The 22,168-nt window shown below is 39.1% G+C and overlaps 1 protein-coding gene across 4 annotated transcripts in view; it reads right to left on the bottom strand.

Moving 5' to 3' along the window:
• Nucleotides 1-17,793, bottom strand: part of PPP4R4 (protein phosphatase 4 regulatory subunit 4) — a 57,889-nt gene extending 40,096 nt beyond the window's left edge. For 2 of the 4 annotated variants that reach the window (XM_054275304.1, XM_054275309.1), the window contains exons 1-2: nt 17,578-17,793; nt 16,991-17,064 (exon numbers count right to left, since the gene is read on the bottom strand). In XM_054275304.1, coding sequence (XP_054131279.1) covers nt 16,991-17,064; nt 17,578-17,691 — 188 coding nt within the window. In that variant the 5' untranslated portion in view covers nt 17,692-17,793. Of the gene's footprint in view, nt 1-624; nt 705-16,990; nt 17,065-17,577 lie in introns of those variants that run through there. The other 2 variants (XM_054275305.1, XM_054275306.1) reach the window with 2 other exon arrangements.
• Nucleotides 17,794-22,168: the final 4,375 nt, after the last annotated feature.

Below are 22,168 nucleotides of genomic sequence, written 5' to 3'. Positions count from 1 at the left end.
GCCTCAAAGGAACACATTTTTCCTCTCAAATGTTACCTCAATATCAACATTACAATCTCCTAGAAGATAAATGTTTTTTCTTCCTTAGAGGACTTATAACACATATTGCATTTTGTATGGTTTCTAGGTAGAATTTATTTTGGCATTTTTATTTTGAGTCTGAATGTAAAAAGTAAAGCCAGTCTTTTTACTTCAAGATCAAGGTAATGCCATTAGCCATTCCTAGGTGATATAGCAAAAATGAGCTATGAGCTGGTATTATCTTTCATTCTGCCAATCTTCATTCACTGACCCAAAACTTATAATTTTCACATTCAACCAGATTTGTCATGTTCACGGCATGCATTATGTGCTATAAGAAGTCTTCTGAAAAAATACAAGGCCTGTAATTTTTCTAAACTGAAAGTGAAAAAAAAATCACAGATGCTAACAGAATTCTAGAAGGGTAAATTACTTCTGTTGACCTAAATTTGTCTTATAGTCTAATTTAGACACAGGATATCTTTTCATTCTCCAGTCTTATTTTTTCTGTCAGTATACTTCATTCACACAGAAAGAAAAACTTTAAATGACCTAGTAGGTACTAAAATCTACTTAGAGTCTTCTTCAGTTTGTGGGTCTTACCTGTGTGGAGCATTATAAACACCAGATCCCAAAGCTTGCACTTTATTACTGTGTGTATTTCTATCATGCCCTCTCAGCCTTTCTGACTATAGCGTATTCCATCTTGAATCAATTCCATACTTCTTTTTTCATAGCAACTCTAATCTAACAGTCCTAGAAGATGATGAGAATTAAAAAAAAAAAAGAAAGCTGTAGCTGTACATTGCAACCTCTCCTTTCTAAACTGACTCACAGGTCTAAAAAATTGTTTATTTCTTCAGGATTTATTGACAGCTCTAACAGAAGCTGCCACTTCCCCTCAACCCTTGCTATGAGTCTCTTCAATCATTTAAAAACAAATTATGCCATGCTAAATCCACTTGCAATTCCTCTGCATGCTATTAAGAAAAGCACATCAAAGGTTAGGAAAGCAACTGCTAACTGATTTCTGCCTATAGCTGCTTGGCTTCATAAAAAAGTGCTTTCTGTATTTGCAAGAGTCGAAGACAATGGTAAAAGCCTGAATAAGCCTAGCCTTTTAGAATCAAAGCACAAATAAAACTTCCTACTAATCTTTCAAAAAATTCAAACTTTTTAGAATAGGCTTATAATCCCCATAACAAAAACCTACTAACAGTAGAACACAGACAAATGGTAAACAAAGCATACTTTGTACATGAGTTGATCAGCCTTTTTCAAAAGCACAGGGACTGGATCAAAAGAAAATGCAAATACAAAAGAATCATAAAGATACTAAAAAAACCTGAGTACAGAATGAAAGTACAGCGTATTAGTACAGTGACTGAATGAAAAGCCACAACAAAATAAAAATAAAAAAGGATAAAGAGAGGGTTTGAAGCTTTTGATCACAGCATTTTCCTCATATACAAGAAAATCATAACTAGATATCTTAGATATACTTTATATAGATATCTATATATTGTAAGTAGATAGGCATTATATCTAATAGTACAAGCTAAGCTTATGTTCTAAATTGATAAATATAGGAGTCAAAATGTGAGCACTGAAAAAATATACCTAAAATTTTAGAAACAATTTTGAAGTTTTAGCTGTAGAAGCAGCTTTATTCCCAGCCAAGGAAATCTGTGAGCTCAGAATGACTTTCAACAGTTCATATTAAATTTCTATCAAATTACTGTTCTAAGGACCTGATAACTCAAAAGCAAAAAATAATTAGGAAATGAAGATGAGCAGTGAACTTACTCCATTATAAGAGCTAGATTTTCGACAAGTTAGAAGTGGAAAGCTTTGCTGTTTCACATTCTACTCATTATTCAAGGAGTATACATAGCTTCAATCCTCATAGTTTCAAGTAATTTGGACTCCTATTTTCAAGTATACTCATATTTTCAAGTATATTGGACAGCTCCTTCAGACTGATGCAGTTCCATGCATCAGCAATACAGCCTCAAACAGCTGACTCTAGTGCTGCTTTCTCATGTATCAAAAGCAACCATAGATGGAAGGCAGCTTTCTGAGGCAAATACACAAATAACTAAAAATTGCTTCAATTTCAAGCTGTTCCTGATTCATGTTCTGTCAAAAAGAAAAAAGTGTTTTACTTGCTTTATGTTCACTTTGGAAAGTAGGATAAAATTTGGCTACTTAATTAAATAGAAGAGCTAGAGCCATGTCTCTCAAACAAACATAACATTTGTTCCATGTTGGAGTGGACAATCAAACCAGGTAATACATTTAATGTAATAAATTGAAGTAGTGACACAAATCTTTCAAATTTCCAGCTGTCTGACAGAATAATTTCAGACAGTAGATAAAAATGAGCATCACATATACAGATAATTAATCCATATCTGCATTCTTTATAAAACCATTATCAGAACACCATCAGAATCCTCCTGCCTACCGGTGCTGGTTTGGCCTGGGGTACAGTTAATTTTCTCTCCAGTGGCTGGTGCAGGGCTGTGGTTTGGATTTGTGCTGAAGACAGGGTAGATTATAAAGAGATGTTTTTGTTATTGTTGAGCAGGGCTTATGCAGAGCCAAGGCCTTTTCTGCTCCATGTTAGGGAGGAGACTGGAGGTGCATGGGAGACTGGGGGGAGACACAGCCAGAACAGATGATCCAAACTGACCAAAGGGATATTCCAGACCATATGGCATCATGCTCAGTATATAAAGTGGGGGGGAAAGGAGGAAGGAGGGGGTATTTAGAATGATGGTGTCTCACTTTCCAAGTCACTATTACACATGACAGGGCCATGCTCTCCTGGAGCTGGCTGAACACCTGCCTGCCTGTGGGAAGCAGTGAATTTGCTTTGCTTTGCTTGTGTGCATGGCTTTTGCTTTCCCTAATAAATTGTTTTTATCTCAGCCCACAGGCTTTTACCCTTCTGATTCTCCCCTAGTGAGTGAGTGGCTGCGTGGGGCTTGGCAGCTGTCTGGGATTAATCCAAGACACTACTCAATTATGTTTAGGTAACTGTAGTAGTCCTAGTAACATTCCCTATCTTCAAAATCACTAAAATAATCTTAAATAGCCTTTTGCTACACTATTTTTTCCTCACATAGTCATATTAGCTTATTTCTAGTCATACAGTTATCCCAAAAAGAGTTTGATGTTCTGCAATGGAAAGAATAAACAAAAACATTTACCAGTAATTCCACCCACATTTACTAAAATTAGTCCAGAACCATCTTTGGAGAAAAGAATATCTCTTTCCCTTGAATGCATATCAAATATGCTCAGCTGCATAGATCCTTCACAGCATATATTCAGTGTTAAGCACCAGAATTTCTGGTTTGTGTATTTACTATGTTGATATCAATATCATTCTATGGAAGAAAAAGTAACACAGAAGAAGAAAAATGTTTAAAAGTATTGATACAATACTATTTGCATGCCATTCCCCTGCCCTTCTCCCTATGGTTTATTTGTTACTGAAAAAGAACTTTAACTGATCACTGAAAGGTTTAGAACAATACATTTTTAGGCTAAGTGTAGTATTAACACAATATATCATTTTCATGAACAATACTTTTGTTAGCTGTGTGAAGAGGCATCCATGCAAATGGATATTGACTGGCAGAATTTGCCATACACACAGCCCACAGTGCTGAAGCTATCAATGTTATTCTAGTGCATAAAGAACTCCAAAGTTATACACAAATTCCATTGGGCCAACATCATCTTTACAGATGTCACAGAAACCATCTCAGTGGGCATTCACTGCGCAGTCCCCTGAAAATAATGAGTTTAAGGCAAACTCTCAGTCACAGAGGGCAAAGAAAATGAAAGTGAGAAAGGGGAAGGAATAACATTTGGGGGAAAATACTCCCAACATCCTTTACCAAAAAGCAGGTAAAGTGAGTCATGAACATCTCAAATAACCTATCAAATACTAAACTCTAGTTAGAATCTTTTTCAGCTTATGGGTTTTACGAGTGTGGGACATTATACCCAACAGATCAAAAAGCTGCCACATTCCAACTGTTCATTTAAAAAGACCAAATCCACCTCCTTCATTTAATAAGGAAGATGAGACACTAAAGAAATTTTTACTTAATGCCCTCAGAATTTGCAATAAATATGTAAGATACAAAGATCTGTATATCAACTTTATTGATCTATCTACTCTCTAACACATCATTCTCAAATAGATGGGAAAGCTTAAGTGATCAAAGCACAAGTGTATTTATCCACAATAAGAGTTTATTTTTACATACAAGTATGCATCTATGATTTATTACAAACTTAAGGTGCAAATATTTTCTTGCAATACAACAAGCATGCACGGTTCAAAAGAATTAACAAGTAACCCTTAAAATACACCTAAGTTTGCTTTACATGGTGATAAAAACAAGAAGAAATAGACATACTATTGGGTTAAAACCTGTAGTAAATAAGCAGGTTAATTTTAAGTATCATTCTTTTCTCCATTGGTTTAGTGACTATCAATTGCTGCAGTTGGAAAAAAAACAAAAATAAAATTGAATCTTGTTTTGAATCTAACTAACTATAGCCTAACTAACTTCTAGTTTCCCAAAATGGCAGAGAAATAGGTGTTCTAGTCCTGAGCTTTGAAATGAAAGTACATAAAAGAGATTAACTGTTTATAACAGAAAAACTTTGGTGCAAACAGCAATCAGGCAATGACTCATGTTTTGCTATTTAATATGGACATAAATCCTCCCCCTCAAAAAGCTCAGTTACAATTTCAGCAGTGAAATTGGGATCTTTTCTGTTTCTCCACTCAAAGATAGGATTTTTATCTCCAAGCCTGCCCAACAATGTAAGCAATATTATCATACAAAAAAGTGTCTTAAAGCAGACACCTTTCACATTTCTCTTTTACATATGTTTATTCTGCTAGAAACAATACAATCAACCCCTATTTACAACAAAAATACAATTAGCATATTTAAAGCATTTTATTTCTGTCCCTAGTTGAGCCTTCTCAATATATGCTTGGTAACAGAAGTTACCAAGCAATTTCACTAAGGAGGAGGAAAAAAAAAGCCAGTATATACACTTTAGAAAATCTGATTACAAGCTGGTCAGCTGCACTTCTCATGCAGCACAAACAAACAGTAAATTATCCCATTTTGTAGGCATAAACTACTGCAAGCAAAATGCAATGGTTTTATTGAGTGCAACGCCACTTCTGCTGCACAGCTCTGTTAATGTCAATTGTGTTACCAAATGCTTTAATCCACCTGGAATCCAACTTTCCTGATCTACTCCAACTGGTAGAGAAATGCTTTGGAATTAAACAAGCAGCTTTGAACAGGCTTTCTTTAATTGTAGCATAAACTGGTGGCTGCAGTGCTTAATGCTGTTCTTTGTTGTTCAACAATAGCCATGGGAAGCAGCAGGGGTGGGGAGAGAGAGAAGCAAATTGATATCTACCCAAATTAATTTACTGGTTTTACTTCAAAAAATGTTGAATTTTTACTAGAGGCATAATTGACAATTTGGACACAAAGCTACTTGGATAAACAAAAGTCCTCCAATATTTCTGTTTATACCTTTCTCTTGGACTATCACATAAAACCCTGTGGAAGCTTATGCAATTTTATTTAAAGTTGCATTGCTTTGCCATTTAAAAAACTAAAAAAAATTATAACATTCTGATTTAAGATAGACTTGGGAAAGAAAAAAATTATTTTTTTCCCCTAACAATCAAATAGGAGATTTACTCTAAAACCTCATGAGAAAAATGCCCTAGGAAAAAATCCCATACTGGTCCATTTCCAAAGTTAGAAGTATTCTCTTAAACAAAATGATTCTTGAAAAATGGATAAGGACAAGAAGAATGCATAAATTGCTTTTTCTCCCTATTAGAAAGAATGTAGGACTATGCTCTTTGAGACTGCAGCCTTTCTTCCCCACTACACATCATATTGACTTAGTAATGTGGGTCACCTTCATTTATAGAATCTTACAAACATTGTCAGTTTAAAAAAAATTATCTGAGGTCTTACAACAAACCTCTGCTACTATACTCAGCTTGGACTCACACACACTTAAAATGACGCAATTCCATTCATGCCAGTTCATCTATCCCTGCTTGCACACTGCCTACACCTGACTTTCTTATAGTAAATTCAAGAACAAGTAGAAGAACGTGAAAGTAGGAATTATATAGAAACACTGAGGCTAAATTTACACTGTAGCATGTTTCTGTAAACAAAGCAACTGCAATTTTGGAATTATGCAATGACTAAGAATGACTGTCTATGTATAGCCTGTTAGGAAAGGTAACCTATAAGGGATAGATGGGCAAGATGTTTCCAACAACAGTGAATGAGTTCAGCAAAGCAAAGCAATTACCCTTGGTCCTGCTCTGAATTGATACAACTGACAAGGAATGACTCAGCTACACTGTACATGAGAGTTGTACACATTCTCACAGCCCACAGTCACCTAACATGGAATAAACAAAACTGCTGCTAGAACAACTGCTACCAAGATACAGGGACATATCCCAAGCCTGGTATTTTTATTTCTTAACATTAACCCCTCACAGGGTAATGTTTTGCAAAGAGAAACGTGCAGAAACATTTATCTGAATGTAAAAGAAGCTAAATAGAATAATTTAAATAAGAATACCTGCATCATCAAGAGTCCATTCAAATAATAACACTGATATGAAACATCTGGTACCTTCTGCTTGTGTAAAAGTATCAGGCAGCAGCAAAAAAGCCTCAGACAGATGTATCCAGGAGATCTAGCAAAAGTTTTCAAGTGGTTCTTTGTCCCTTTCCTCATTCTGTTTAATTATCACTCTTACACTAGAAAGACATTTTTCTTCCATATACAAGGGTGGATAAGCCATAGGGAATTAGCATTCAAGGCAAAGATTCCATCTTGTCAAAGTTTGGTTTTCCAAGCCTGCAAAGGACACTGTTACTGTTCAGACTGCAAAGACATATCCACAACCTGATGTAGGAAGGTAAAGATTCACTGGGGGGAAGGAGAGGAGAATCAAGATGTAAGAATGCCCGTGACACATTAATTTTCAAAGGGTAAATTTCAAGAAAAACTCAGTTATGAAAAACTCCCATCAATGTGCTTTTGTATTACTGGTGTTTTTTAAAAAACCTTGCCTGAGGACATAACTGTCTTTGGCTAGAGATGCCAGTTTTGGCCTCAGTTTTTGAATCTGAATTGACCTTCTTATTCAGGCACAGAGTCCTATCATTGTGTATAATGAAAACAGTTGGTTCTTTAGCTGTAATATGAGTTTTACCAGACTATGTCAATAGAAGCCCTTGCTATAGAAATCACTTCAATTTCCTGTTCTGTTTGTCCTCAAGAACTTAAGAGAACTTCTCTTGTACAAAAAACTGCCCCTAAAAGATTGAATAAGATGTTCCTACCAATGTTGGAGAACTTCTCAATGAATAATGTAGACCTCTTGGAGTTGCTTAGTCTCAAGGACTGTCTACATTCCCATTCTGTTTCCACTGTGAAAAAACTTCTCTCTAAGTGATTAAATGATCCTGTTTTTGTTTCCTGTGACATAAAGCTTTGGGCTCCAAGGCTTGACAGAATCCAGGGTAACTCAGTGCTGGCATTTAGAGTACCAGCTGGTGGAACAAGGAAAAAAACATTAATATTACTAAAGTTAACTCTAAAAATAGCTAAATGAACTATTATACAAGTTTATCCCAGAGAGCAGGATTAATTTGAAATCTCAACAAAGCTATTTCTTGTCTCGTTCCAAATTCTCGTGTCACAGCATATCTGCAAAGGCACAGATAGAGGCCCAAGACTGCAGTCCTAGTTCCTGAAGTCCTAAAATTATAATCAGAATTTCACCTCAGTAAAACAACTTCACATAAAGTGTACAGTGTAGCAGTATGAACCAATATACAGTTCTATCCATCTTGCTTTGCAGAGATTCAGAAAAGCTTTCAAAAAGCCCTGAATGCAAAAATATAGGGTGTATCAGCACTAAGAGCCACTCTCCTGAAGAGCCTCAAGAGGACTCAGATTTTTTGGGACAGGTAGTGATGCATGCTACTAACCTGCTTTTAGGGAAAGAGCAGCTGAATCAGTACTAACTCCTGTCTCTTCTTTGTGCTAGCAACATACGGAGTCAGAGTGCAGGGCCACAGAAGCATCACATCATGACATGTGAAGGGTTTCCTATGCCTACAATAAAGCAGTCCTCAAAACACTAGAAGGACTTTGCAAGAATGACATGTTCAGTAAATAAGCAATCGGTGGGATGTTCACATTTAGAGGATAGTGGTCATTGGCTCGATGGACATCAATGATGAGTGGTGTCCCTGAGAGGTCCATAGTGGGACCAGTGTCATTCAGTATCTTCATTAATGGTACAGACAACAGGACTGAGTGCTGCCTCAGCAAGACTGCCACCAACACCAAGCTGAGCTTTGCTACAACATCATGAAGTTTAACAAGACCAAGTGTAAGGTGCTACGCTTGGGTCAGGGCAAACCCTGGTATCTACACAGGCCAGGGGATGAACAGATCAGAGCAGCCCTGCTGGGAAAGATTTGGGGGTGTTTGTGGGAGAGAGGCTGGATACGAGCTGGCTACATGCACTATGCAGCAGCCCAGAAAGCCAATTGTCTCCTGGGCTGCATCCAAAGCAATGTGACCAGCAAGGCAACATGACTCTGTACCCTGCTCAGATGAGACCCAACCTGGAGTGCTGGGTCAGGTTTCCTCAGCAGAGAAAGGATATCAGTGTTTTTGAAGAAGGGTAACAAAGACCTTGTCCAGAGGAGGGTCACAAAGACAACTAAAGGGATGGAGCACTTCTCCTGTGAGGAAAGGCTTAAAGAATTGGGGTTGTTCAGCCTGGAGAAGAGAGCAGCCTCTTAGAGAAGCCTTACAGTACCTAAAGGTGTCCTACAGGAAAGCTAAAAAAAGACTTCTTACAAGGGCATGTAGCAATAGGACAAACAGAGATAACTTCAAACAGAGAGTAGGTTTAAATTGAGTATTAGGAAGAAATTTTTTACTGTGAGGGTGGAGGGGCACTGGAAGAGATTGCCCAGAGTTCCCAACTCTGGATGCACCTACAGCCATGTTGGATGGGGCCTGGAGCAAAGTGGCCTAGCTGAAGCTGTCTCTGCCCATGGCAGGGGGATGGAATTAAATGACATTGGCTGGGGGCAGAAGGGATCATTCTGTATAAATTGACTAAAGATTTGTGCTTTTGGTCACTAACATACAACAGTCATTATTTTACATTATCATGTGAAAGTCATTATTTTACATTATCATATTCAGACTGGCCAAAAATGGACAGCTTGATCTACTCTTTGAAGAGCCTGTACCTTTGATGTAGTCTAACACAAAATATTATAGTTTCCCATCTCCATCTTCATTTCCAGGACCTGACAAAAACTAGTCCAATATTATTATCTTTCGCCAAGGCAGGAAAATGATAAAATTTAAATTAGTATTATTGAGCAAGCATGAGGATAAAAGCTCCTTATGCACACAAAATGTTTTTTGTAAACACTTGGCAATTTCTAAGGAAGGTGATATAAAGAAGAATTATGATATTTATACATTAATTATGTAACATCAAAAATGAACTGTGCAACTGTTAAACCTATTTATTAAATGCCAGTGCTCATCCAAACAAAAAGAAAAGAAACTCACTCTCCTGCTGGGCAACAGGCTATTTATGTATGGGATCCATCATTGTAGAAAGAAAGAAATATGGGAAATATTTTCCTGGATATTCCTATGTCAAACATTTCTAGGAGAGGATGATAAGGTTTTCCTAGGACAACAGAACAATTTTTAGAAGTTAAAAAAACCCACATATTTTTCAACTGTGTTTGATATTCAAAAATATATCTAGTTTCTCCTTATGTCATGAGCAAACATGCTCTGAAACACAAATATAATTGACATCTCCAGAGAAGAATTTGACAACACATAAGGAAGAGCTACCTGGTCTCACACATCACAGCTCAGGCAGACTTCCAAATCTCACGCAGAGCTGATCTCCCTTTCATGACCAGGTGAACCATGCAGGGGTGGTGTAGGGTGTGTGCCTTTGACACTGTTTCCCACATCTTTCTTCTGGAGAAGCTGACAGCTACCACTCGGATGGGAGTGCTGTTGGGTGGGTTAAAAAGTGCTTGGAAGGCTGGATGCAGAGAGGGGAGGTGAATGGTGCTGCACTCAGTTGGCAGATGGTCACTAGTGGTGCTCCCCAAGGCTCAGTGTTGGTGACAGCCCTGTTTGACAACTTCGTCAATGGTCTGGACAAGGGGATCAAGGGCACCCTCGGTCAGTTTGCAGATGACACCAAATTTGGTGGGAATGTCACTATGCTGGAGGGTAGGAAGGTTCTGCAGGGAGATCTGGACAAGCTGGATCCATGGGCTGAGGCCCGTGCTATGGGGTTCAACAAGTCCAAGGGTCAGGTTCTGCACTGGGCTCACAGTAACCCCACACAGCACTACAGGCTGGGGCAGAGTGGCTGCAAAGCTGCCTGGTGGAAAAGGACCTGGGACTGCAGGTTGACAGCAGCTGAACAGGAGCCAGCTGTGCCCAGGTGGCCAAGAAGGCCAATGCCATCCTGGCCTGTGTCAGCAATGGTGTGGCCAGCAGGACCAGGGCAGGGATTGTCTCCCTGTACTCAGCACTGGTGAGGCCCCACCTCAAATGCTGTGTTCAGTTCTGGGGCCCTCAGGACAAGACATTGAGGGGCTGGAGCATTGAGGGCACCAGAGCTAGGGAAGGGTCCAGAACACAAGACTTGTGAGGAGCAGCTGAGGGAGCTGGGGGTGTTTGGCCAGGAGAAGAGGATTACTCTTTTGTATTACTCTCCACACCCATCTGAAAGGGGTTTGGAGCCAGGTGGGGATCAGACTCTTCTCTCAGGCAACAAGTGGCAGGATGAAAGGAAATGGCCTCAAGCTGTGTCAGGGGATGTTCAAGTTGAAGATCAAGAAGAATTTTCCTTAGTTAAGGCTGCTCAGAGCAGCAGTGGATTCCCCATCTCTGGAAGTGTTCAAAAATGACTGGGTATTGCACTTAGTGCTATAGTTTATTTGACATGGTGGTGTTTAGTCAAAGGTTGGACCCAATGACCTCAGAGGTCTTTTACAACTTTCATGATTCTTTAAGTCCATTTTATGTCAAAGGCCTTGTTATACAAACAACAGCTGATACTTTCTATCCTCTGCTCATTTCAACCAGTACTTCACAGATCCAAAGCATACATTCAAAATTAGAGTAACAAGAACTAAATCTAGTTTACTATTGGCAGCACAGCACATGTATCAGCTGTGACTTCTTGTTTACACTCCCATTTATAGCAGCACGAGCAGATGCATTTTGTTCCACACTTTGCTGGAACAAAGTATCTGAATATTTTGTTAGAATTAGAATGTATTCCCTAATCTGACTGAGATTGCAGGGCTACAATAGCATCAGTGCTGGAACACAAAACTTATCAGTACCATGCAGTCACATAATGAAAGGAGAGGTGAGCTTCTCTCTGATATCAGGAAAGCTTCTTTCAGCTTAACTTGACTGTGAAACCAGACACCAGGAAACCACAACTTCACAAATACCATAAGCCAGCCAAAGTTTCAGGCTTTTCACCCCCTCCCAAGCATTGTTCCCATGCTGCTATTCAATTCCTTTGTGCTGGCACAGGTCTTCTTTAAAGTATACAAAGTCCTGGGCCACACAGTTGATCAGTTTTAAAACTAACCATCATTTCCAGGATTTGCCTCAGGTCAAGTCCCCAGCGTGCTGTGCAGACAAAAGGGCAAACATAGTTCAAACACTAGAACAGGGAGAGGACTGGCACTGCCATCTTCCTGCACTGCAGCCTGAGAAAGAAACCTGAAATTTTTCTCTCTCCTTTTTTTTTTAATGCTTCTCAATGCACTACAGTAACTCTGCTCTGTATATTCACAGCTGGCTCCTCAGCAAATATGATTAACAGAAGTATTTGCACCAAGCTAAATTTAAATAAAGGTATGTGACTTAGCAACACTTTAGGAGTCTACAGGTACACCTTTTACTTTAAGCTGAAAGACTCAATATTATACTCATTAGTTTATTTCCATAACACATTTAAGGTCAAACAAATTGTTCATCTGTCCAACTAAGTGAACCAGAATGAAACTTTTATAAAACTTAAGTTGCAATTTGAAAAATAAAGGATGGGGAAAATGAAAAAATACTTTTGACATTGATATTTAGAGCATGACAGGGCAGATGGAAGAACTATTTTCCAATATGCTGAGCATTACAGCTGGATCATTTAGCATACCATTAGAACCATAAACTGTATAACGGGAATAGAATAGCAAGTTTTCATTATTATGTAACACACCAAAAAAATTGATACAATGCAGAAAATAATCTCCTAAAGTTACACGTAAATGAAAGCTTTCATTTAAAATCTAATTATTTTTAAGTGATTTGCCTGAACCTACAGAAAAATTAAATTTTCCAAAATTAACACCATCACTAAAAACCAGACCAAAAAAAAATCCACAAGCTTTTAAATAGTAGTGGTTTTGACATTCACAATCAACAACATATAATGCATTAAAAGATGTTAAGAATTTGAGAATGCTCTAGCTAATCAAGGCTAGCTTGTACAATCAAGTACAACTTTTCTTCTTGTTGCTGTGGCCTTTTTAAGTCACCATAACTTTAGAGGCATTGAATTCTTTCCAGTCTAGACAGAGTATCTATTGTGTCTTCAAGAACTGTGTTAAATGTTTTAGAAAGGGATTGTGTTGCTTTCTACACTGATAGATAGGATCTCTCCAAAAACAATGGTTTTGTTCCTAAAAGGGTGAATAATTCAATCTCCCATCTTGATAACTCATTATTACCATGTTATTTTGAGTAAGACACAAATGTCAAGGTCTGGAAGTTTTAACACTAAGCAGGCACAAATGAAAAAAAAAAAGTAGCTGAATACAAAATCAAAAATCATACAGTACACACAACAATGCAAAAGCCCTAGGGAAATCTATCAGAAAAGTCCTCAGAAAACAAACCACCCTGCAGTGCCTATGCCAGTAAGCATCCAGAACCAGATTCTCATCAGGCAAAGAACACCTGCTTTGGGCTGTATACCATAAAAGAGTGAGCTACAGTAAGACAAATCAATATAAGTAATAACACCAATCAAGCATCAGAAAACATGGAAACTAATTACAGGCAAAAATTCACAGCAGGAATAAAAATTATTGTCCCCACGCTGCTTATTGCCACTGTCCTGGTAGAGGTCACGATGCCCTGAGGTGGAATGCAAACTGTTCAGTTGCTTCAGAGTGTTCCAGCAGCCCCTCTTAATCTGCTGATGGTTTTATGATCAGCCATCAATCTTGACACTGATTCGGCTGAGACACACAACTGTTCTGCTGTCTTTGTTCTTCTGTTGGGCCAGCATCATGCAAAGTACAGACAGAATACAACTCTTCAGTGGTTCCTGTTAGAGGCTCCAGAAACCACCAAACACACAAGCTGAAGCTCTAAAACATAGATCTGAGACACTCAAATGCCTCTCCCTCCCTACGTCCCTAAACCCATTTGGTTTCAATGAGAAGTTCATAAACATCCCTGACAGTCTGGTCTAAGGAAGCCCAGTTCCTCTACCAGAATCAAGGTTAAATGAGATTAAAATAAATTACAGTCCACTTTGTTACCACATTCTTATTAAATTAGAACTTGCTCAGTCTAATTGCAGAATGTTACCTAATTAAAACTGAGTATTCTGGGCATCAGTCGTTTAAAGCAGTAGTTCACTTACACTCAAGTCATATTAAAGTAACCCTAGCCACCAGGAGAGCTACTACAGTCTCTCCTTTTGCTTGCAGAACTGTTTCTATATCCACATGATGTAGTAAATCAAAGAGTTGATTTATCTGACAATTAATGCAACTAGAAATTATCAACTTTACCTAGATCTTCTTATCAATCTACCTCATTACACAGTTATCTGAAAAACAGTACTAGCAGAAAAGGGGAGACTGAAAGCAAAGACATTCACTAGCAATAATAATGAGAGAGAGACTACCTTATCAGGATTATCAAAATTACAATTATCACTTTAGAATGTGAAACCAAATTATGATAGGCAACAGCAAAAAAACAATTGCAATGAAATCATGTCTCTATGGACCTAAAATCTCACATAAGATCAATCTATCAATGTACTCACCACATGTTAAAAACATTTGTAGGTATATAATTACATCACACTTAAGAGAACACAATGAACCAAAATTTACAAAATCTGTGACCATACATCATGGCTAGACACAGACAAGACACTGTGGAAATACAAAATAATCGTTAGATGGTTACAAATATATACTGGATGAGTAAAGCAATTAACTTTACAATGTCAAGTACATGTCCACACCAGAAACTGTATGGTACTACTGGCAAATGAGAAGCAAAGAACACAAGAAGAGAAAAGAGAAGAATAACTGATGAAACTCTGAAAGCTGGAAAATTAATACCTTCTCATATATACAGTAAGCAAGAATCAGTCACTGGGGAACAAAAAGAAAATCTATCCCCTCCAACTTGGATCTCAATGTACCCATTCTCAGACTGCTATAGTAAAAGACTTCAGAAGCAGAAATCTTCTAAAAACAAATATCTAACAAACATACAACAACTCTGCATATAAGGAAATTGAAGCTCCAGAGTGGGGAGGAAAAGCTGGAGGCAGGTTTTAAAAGGAAAGGATGTGAAAAGAGAAGAAAGTAGCTGAGTTTTTTGTTCAGAATGAAAGCTTTAAAACATGAAGACTCTTTCTGAACTTTCCCAGAAAATCACTAGTAAACATTAGCTGGAATAGAAAACTCCAGCCAATGAAAATCACTAGTAAACATTAGCTTTGCTGTAGCATAAAAAGCTTTTACCCATTATTAATCAGCTCCATTGCACTGTACAAGCAACCCTGAAGATACTCACATCAGTAAATTTAAAATCTTCAAGTTGCATATTAGGGTGCAATAAGTAAATGACAATACAAAAACCATTATGACAAAAGTAGTATTCTGATGTTACCTGTAGATATTTAAGATGAGAGCTCTGCTTTCTATTATTGTTCTTTTATATTTTAATGTATGTGGAGATAACACAATCCTTACCAAATGGGATACAATAGAGGTGTCCTTAACAATTTGTTTCAACCTCAGCAATGCTATTCCTATAGACAGATTTCAGAAAAGGCAGTGGCTTTTTTGGATAAGATCAAGGTTAGTCCTACATAAGGAACAACCTGAAGGACAGTGAATAATGCATTTGTGTGAGAAAATGATGCTCAGAAAGACTGGACTGGCATTACTATCAAACAGCAATAGGCAGGTATTTTGTATTAAAACAGATGGAAAATTCCTGACAAGCCGAAAGTACATACTCTTGTACATTATATAAAAGGTACTACTAGGTTACAGGCAGCTTTTCAACTCTGCTTTTACTCCACTCAGTACAAGGACAGCAACATGCTATTCAACAGCAACAGCTTCCACTGGATGACTGTATTAACATACATGCACAGTAAGGCTAGATTACAAAAACCATATCAAGCAGAGTTAAAGGTTCCTTTCAGCAATGAGAACAATGCAGAGGGAAAAATGAACACTTCATTAAAAGAAAAAGAATGTTATGTCTCAAACAGCTGCTGGAGTAGAGAAAATCAGATAAAGATGTCAGGAGAAGGTCAAGGCAAAGTTTAAAAGCAGTTGGTAAGATGAAAGCTATGAATGCCATTTAAAAAGGCAATTATCTAGTTAAGACATATATGCTGGAAACATGGATTTTTAAGTGGAAAAGAAGCAAAGAAATTTGCTACACACTGGAAAAGAAAAAAATCATCTATGCTGGTTGTTGTGAGGTAAAACCCAGAATGGATACATATCCTTTCAGTGATATGTAACACATGCAAACTGTTTCCTCTGAATTTCCCTGCAGTCAACAGACCGCTTTGATTACAGCAACTAAGAGCAAAGCAAGTTTTAAAAGCCTCTATTTAATAAATTTCAGTAGTCAGTATCAAAAGCAGTATCAGCAGTCAAAAATGATTACTTACAAATACTGCCATGCACCCCAAAAAGAGAAAACTGTATCACCAAGAATATCTCTTCTAAGCACTGAGCACAGGCTTAGACTAGAAAAGCACTTAAAATAGCAGAATAAGCAAACTGAGAGGGAGCTGCAGCTGGTTCTCCAATTACTAGGTATTGTTTAAAAATGCATATTCAACTCAAAATCCCCCAGAACATTTGTACTCTCAAAGATGACTTACACAGCAGTTGAAAGATCCATACTTTAAACTACCAAATTTAAGTTATTCAAATAGCTGCAAATAAATATTTTCAACAAAAAGGAGGAGGTAGGATGATGAAAAGCAGAACAGAGGGAAGTATTAACACAGTATTTTCTACAGTAATTTCTAAGGACTATAGTACTAATGTCTCAAGTTTTCTCTTCTGAAAGTCCAAATCCACACAAGAGGCTAGAGCAGCTCTGTTAGCAGCCTGTGTTAACTGCCCATGAGTGAATATTTGCTTGGAGTGAGTATGAACTCCCTGAATTAGTGGTATTAATAACATTGACACTCAGGGAATCCTGCAAAATCAACTACAGGGGGAAAGATGATTAAGTACAACTCTGTGCTGGTGAGGAACATATTAAAAGATCAGAAATTCTTATATATGTACACAGACACCCCATTATAGGGTGATTTTTTTTGTGAATTACAATACCTATTTTCATCTTGCCTATATGCTTAACATAAGTTGAAGGCAAAAGAACTACTAATAGACAGAAAATTAAAGGAGTGAAGAGTAAAACACTAAAAAAGCTGTATGTAAACACAATGGTCAGCAATGTTTCACAGCAACATTTTAAGAAATACCTGAGTAGATAAACAGCCCTTTCAATATCACTGAGTTCTTCATCAACTGTCAATCTTTCTATTTCTTCTGGTGTCTGTCAAGTGTGAAATAGAGATCATGAGTTTACAATGCCTGACTACTTCACTGTTTTAATCTTAAAACAACCTGTTTCTCCCCACACATACAGGGACAGCTTCATGAGTAATCTGAATTTATTCATGAAACCTCCAGCCAACGTTTCAAATTCAATCACATAAATCTTTCACCAGGAAAAGACGGAACGTCAGAGAAGTACAGTTTCAAGTCAGACACTATCACTATTAAACAAGTTGCATATAATTTAATCTAAAGACCCAAGCTAATATATTTGTTCCCATCTTAATATCCTTATACTGAAAACATCAAATCCCTGCAATATAGAATTCGAGATTGTTTATTATAAAATGACTGAGAACAATGTTTCATATCCTGGTGCTGTTCAAACAAACAAACAAACAAACCCAAACAAACGCTAGAAAAACGGTCTATTCACCTATCTGTGCATAATTAAAACAGACCCAATTTAAAATGGATTTTAAAGCACGGTTCTTTTTCGAGGTATATATACCTTCAGGCTCCTGCGTACTGGCCTCTCTATAATAGTTAGTTCCTGCAGGTCTTCTATGTATCCAAAAAGACTGCTATGACTAAAATCCATTTTGGAGAAGATTATTGGGCGCATGTAACAACTAAAGCCTTCGGCAGCCGTCGCTGTCCCCGAGCCTCACATCGCAGCGCGGGCGGCAGGAGCGAAGCCCCGGGGCGCTCCGGCGGCCGGCAGCGGCCCCGGCTGGGCGCGCACACTGCGGCAGCGCCGCCGGCCGCCACCCCCGCCCGGCCTCCTGCCGGCAAACTTTCCGCTCCGCCCGGGCGGCCAGGCGGCGGGGCCGGCGCCCGCAGCGCCGAGAGCCCCCGCGGCCGCTGCTGCCTCGGCGGGCGGGAGTTTCGAGCCAAGTTTGCCCTCGTCGCTGGCCACCCCCGTCCGCAGCGAGGGCGCGGGGATCGCGGTGCCCTCGGGCGCCAGAGGGGCCGGGCGGAGCCCTCGGCCGCGGGCTCGCTCCTCAGCGGCGGGGCAGGAGGGCAGGACAGGGCGAGGAGCGGAGCGGAGCGAAAGAGCCCCGCCGCGGTGCCCGGGTGCCGCCTCCCCGCCCGCCCCGGGAGGAGGGACGGTCGCTGTGGTGCAGTGACGCTCCCCGCCCCCGTCCCGCGGCGCAGCCCCTCGCCTCCCTCCCCGGGTGAGCGCCGCAGCCCCCGGCCGGGGCAGCCCCAGCGCCGCCGAGCCGGTCTCCGGGGCAACGCGGCGCTACCGCGGCCTCCACGGGCAGGGCAGGGCAGCGCCGGGCGCGGCAGCGTCGGAACGCGCGGAGGCGCGGCCCCCCCAGCGCCCGGCCCGGCGGGGCTGCCCGGCCCCCTCAGCGCCCGGCCCGGCGGGGCTGCCCGGCCCCCCCAGCGCCCGGCCCGGCGGGGCTGCCCGGCCCCCCCAGCGCCCGGCCCGGCGGGGCTGCCCGGCCGCGGTGCGGCTCCGGGAGCTTTCCCTCGCACAGCGGCAGCGCCGCGGCCGCTGCTCCTCGACCCCTCCCGTGAGGGGCGCCGCGTTCCCCGCCAGCGGCGCTGGGAACCCCACCAATGTCGCCCGTCTCGCCGCTGTGTCAAATCAAATTACACCGCGGAAACTGAAAACAAGTGCTGTTTTTTATGAAAAGTCCAAACCAGGTTCCTGCCCCAATGAATTATATTAATGTTAAAAGGAAAAAAAAAACTTCTTCGGCAGTAAACTGTGAAACTCTGACGAAGACATGACTTATACTCTTCATAAATTCTTACTCCTCACCTTTTGCATTCTAGACCCAGGTTATGCACCACTCACACTCACAGCAGCAGCACAGGAATAGTTTTCCTGATAATGCAGTTAGGCCTTGGATGCCTTTACCATTTTGGCTCACAAATGTGGATTGCCTTGGGGGCTAAAGGGAGAGTACTTTTTTCAAAACAAAAGTATGCTAATTACCTCTGATTCATATACAAATGAGCATGGATAATCTTTAAAAACTTAGTAAGAGAGCTTCTTTTGGAGTGCGTAAGTGATGCAAAATGCATGCAGGACAAGAATCATCATACAGAGTTAGACTCAGCGTTTACTGACATTAAGTAATTCACCAGACCTCTAGACAGTGTCCTTTACAATGGTTACACGAGCACATCAGTCATACTCAGACCAGGAATTTTAAAAGCTGTAAATATTTCACAATATTTGAAATATTTGAAGGGGTGCAATGGTTTTTTTTAATCCTTGGAAATGCCCACGTGACCAAGTCAGTTTTGTTGATAAAAGATTAGAGGTAATTCCAGAAATTGTAAATATTATATGATACTATGTGGTATATTGCCCAGAATTGTATTAATTTTTATTCTATGACTGGCAAGTACCTCAGCTTTTATCTAGCAAAAAATAAACATTGTCTCCTATGTATTACTTTTCTGTCTACCAGTTAGGCCAAATCCTGTGCTTGGACAAACCAGTAAAACATTAAAAATTAGAGGATCTTCATCAATTTCAAATGTACAACAGAATTATTAGCAGAAAAATCTAATCCAATATACATATAAGTAATTAAAGTGTTATGTAATAGCAAACCAAAACCATTTGGAATTTTCAAGGTATGATGATCAATCAAAATAAGAAACACTTTTTTCAACATCTCCTTTCCAAAATCTTTTTAACCAGGGAGCATCATTAGACAGAAAATACAACAGCTGTAACTGAACCTAAGTCCTCTCAGAGTAGGTAAGGAACTATGAGAGAAATAAAAATCGAGTTTTAGACAATGTTCCCTCCTCAAATATAAAATCCTGGCATGCAGGCTTCTGCCAGTGATAAATATTAGGAAAACATACTGAAATCCCAAACACAGTTAGAAAAATCCTTCTGCAAGTTCTTTCACAGCCAATCTGTGGTTATTTCACCTTGCAAGAAGTTCTCATGAATCATAGATATCGTCTGAAATCAAAGGTATTTTCTTCTGAATGCCTTGAACTAGTAACTCAATGAAGTTTTCAAACAAGGAATTCCAGAATTCAGTTTTATAGACTGAATAATACAGAGTTTAAATATGCAATTAGGCTGATTACTCATGTTACATTTTATAACATTTATTATAAACTTTGTAAGCCACTAAGGAAGAGAGTTTTTTATAAATGTGTAAACATTTAGAAAAACATCTCTTCCTTACTGCCTTTAAAAAACTGTCCTTCTAACTCAGTCCAGGAAACACTGAGCAGACATGATTCCAAATAACTTGAAAATATGTAGATATGTCCTAGATATCTACAAATATCCTGGAAATATGAAAAACAGAATTAAGAAAAAAGATTTTTTTTTTCCACTAAATATAGTACTGGACTAGAATAAAGAACACAGAAGGAATTAGATTAAATACAAATATATCTCATTTTGAACCATACATTTGACAGAAAACATAAAGCTTGCATATTTTGTTCCAAAACCAGATACACAAAAATGAATCCCCTCTGATAGTAAACCTGAAGGCAAGTGGTCTCTCATTCTCATCTGTGACTAAAGTCACGTATGATTTCCTTTCCAGTGCTGCTGCTTTCAGCTCCTCCCTTTTCCACTCCTCTCTTCTCTCAAATAAAACTCTACTCTCAGCTTCATTCCAACCTTGTCATAGCTATTCTATTAGAATCAACAGCTATTTCATGCTGCTTTAATGAAGTCCAGACTGAATTGGAGCCTTCATTTTAACACAGGGGCTGTGTTACCTTGTAAAGACAGTACCAGGCTGATTTCAAATAATCCTTTCTTGAGAAAGACAACTGCACCTGGGAAAGTGGCAACCATACCTAGTGGAAGAAGAGAGTGTTATTCCTGGCTTCTAAAGCAATGAGCTCTAAATTCAACGTAGCTGAAGATAAAAACAAAAAATAAAAAAAGACAACATACATAGAAGGACTTTGTAACTGAAGGATTCTTCAGGTACTCTGACTTTACCTCAGGATTCTGGGGTGAAGTGATTTGTCAGGTTGGACAGATGCACAGTTCTCCTTTGCTACCCAGCAGTGAGGTGTCTGCCTTCTGGAAACTGCTCTGAAAAAGTTGTATTTCTTACCATACCTGTTACATGTACCAAAAGAATCTACCAGTTAAACTATTCACAGAGAAATTGAAAACTTTTGAGGTCTCATAATGCATTGCAATGCCTGAATCAGCTGAAATATGAAGGAGCTGAGGAACTGGTTTGGGGGATACAGAAAGACATGCCAAGAAATGCTTTCAGGCAAAATGTGTGTGCTCCTGATTAAGAGTCAGAATTTCTCATGCAATAGCCAAACCAAAAAAAGAAGGAAAAATTCAGCAAATTATTTTTTAATTATGTTGGGGAAAAAAATAAAAACCAAAAAAACCAAAATCATTCTTCATTTCTCATTTTCCCTAATTAACAGTCCAAAGAAAAAATAAATACCACTTCATAATGCACACAATGTAGGTTATGCACTGTGTAATTACAATTCTGCTCAGGACTCAGCACCTGAACAGAAGTTCAGAACACTGTGCAGAAGTTCAGTTCAGAATTTTGTCTGTTTGCCACCACTGAGAGACAGCCAAAGCTGCAGCAGCTGTTGCTCACCATTTCCAAATGAGTGACTTCTGACTGAAATTGGTTTTTACAGTCCACCAGGCTCTTAAAAAATGCAATTTTGATGTTCAATCTAATCCCTTAGCCTTACAAAACAAGATTGTTTTTATTCTATTTGTACTCTAAGTAAAAATGTAGCCATGAACAGTGGCTCTTCAGGAAATCTCTGTGCCAAGGCAAACCTGTACAAGAATAATGTAAAAGAAACATGGGCAAAAATATTAATCTACTTCAGAACACTGCTTGGAATGTAGCACACACAAACCTCAGAAGGAAAAAGATATTATTTAGTGTATTTTACAGTTTGTTGCTAAGAAACTGTTGCTTCATTTCACTATTGTCATTTGCAGAAAAGTTTTGATTGTTCTTTTGCCATTTTGGTCATCTCATTGTAACAGCTATATAAATAAATGGGTTATAAAGGGAAAAGCACTGAATTGTGTTCCATGTGATTTCATCTGTAGCCTGGTCTCCCATATTCTTTCCTGTAACTTAGCTCCCTCC

Source organism: Melozone crissalis, unplaced genomic scaffold (assembly GCF_028551555.1).
Source record: "Melozone crissalis strain CALT ecotype California unplaced genomic scaffold, PUWL_Pcris_2 ptg000018l_1, whole genome shotgun sequence".
NCBI lineage: Eukaryota > Metazoa > Chordata > Aves > Passeriformes > Passerellidae > Melozone > Melozone crissalis.
This window is presented reverse-complemented; position numbering and strand designations above follow the sequence as displayed.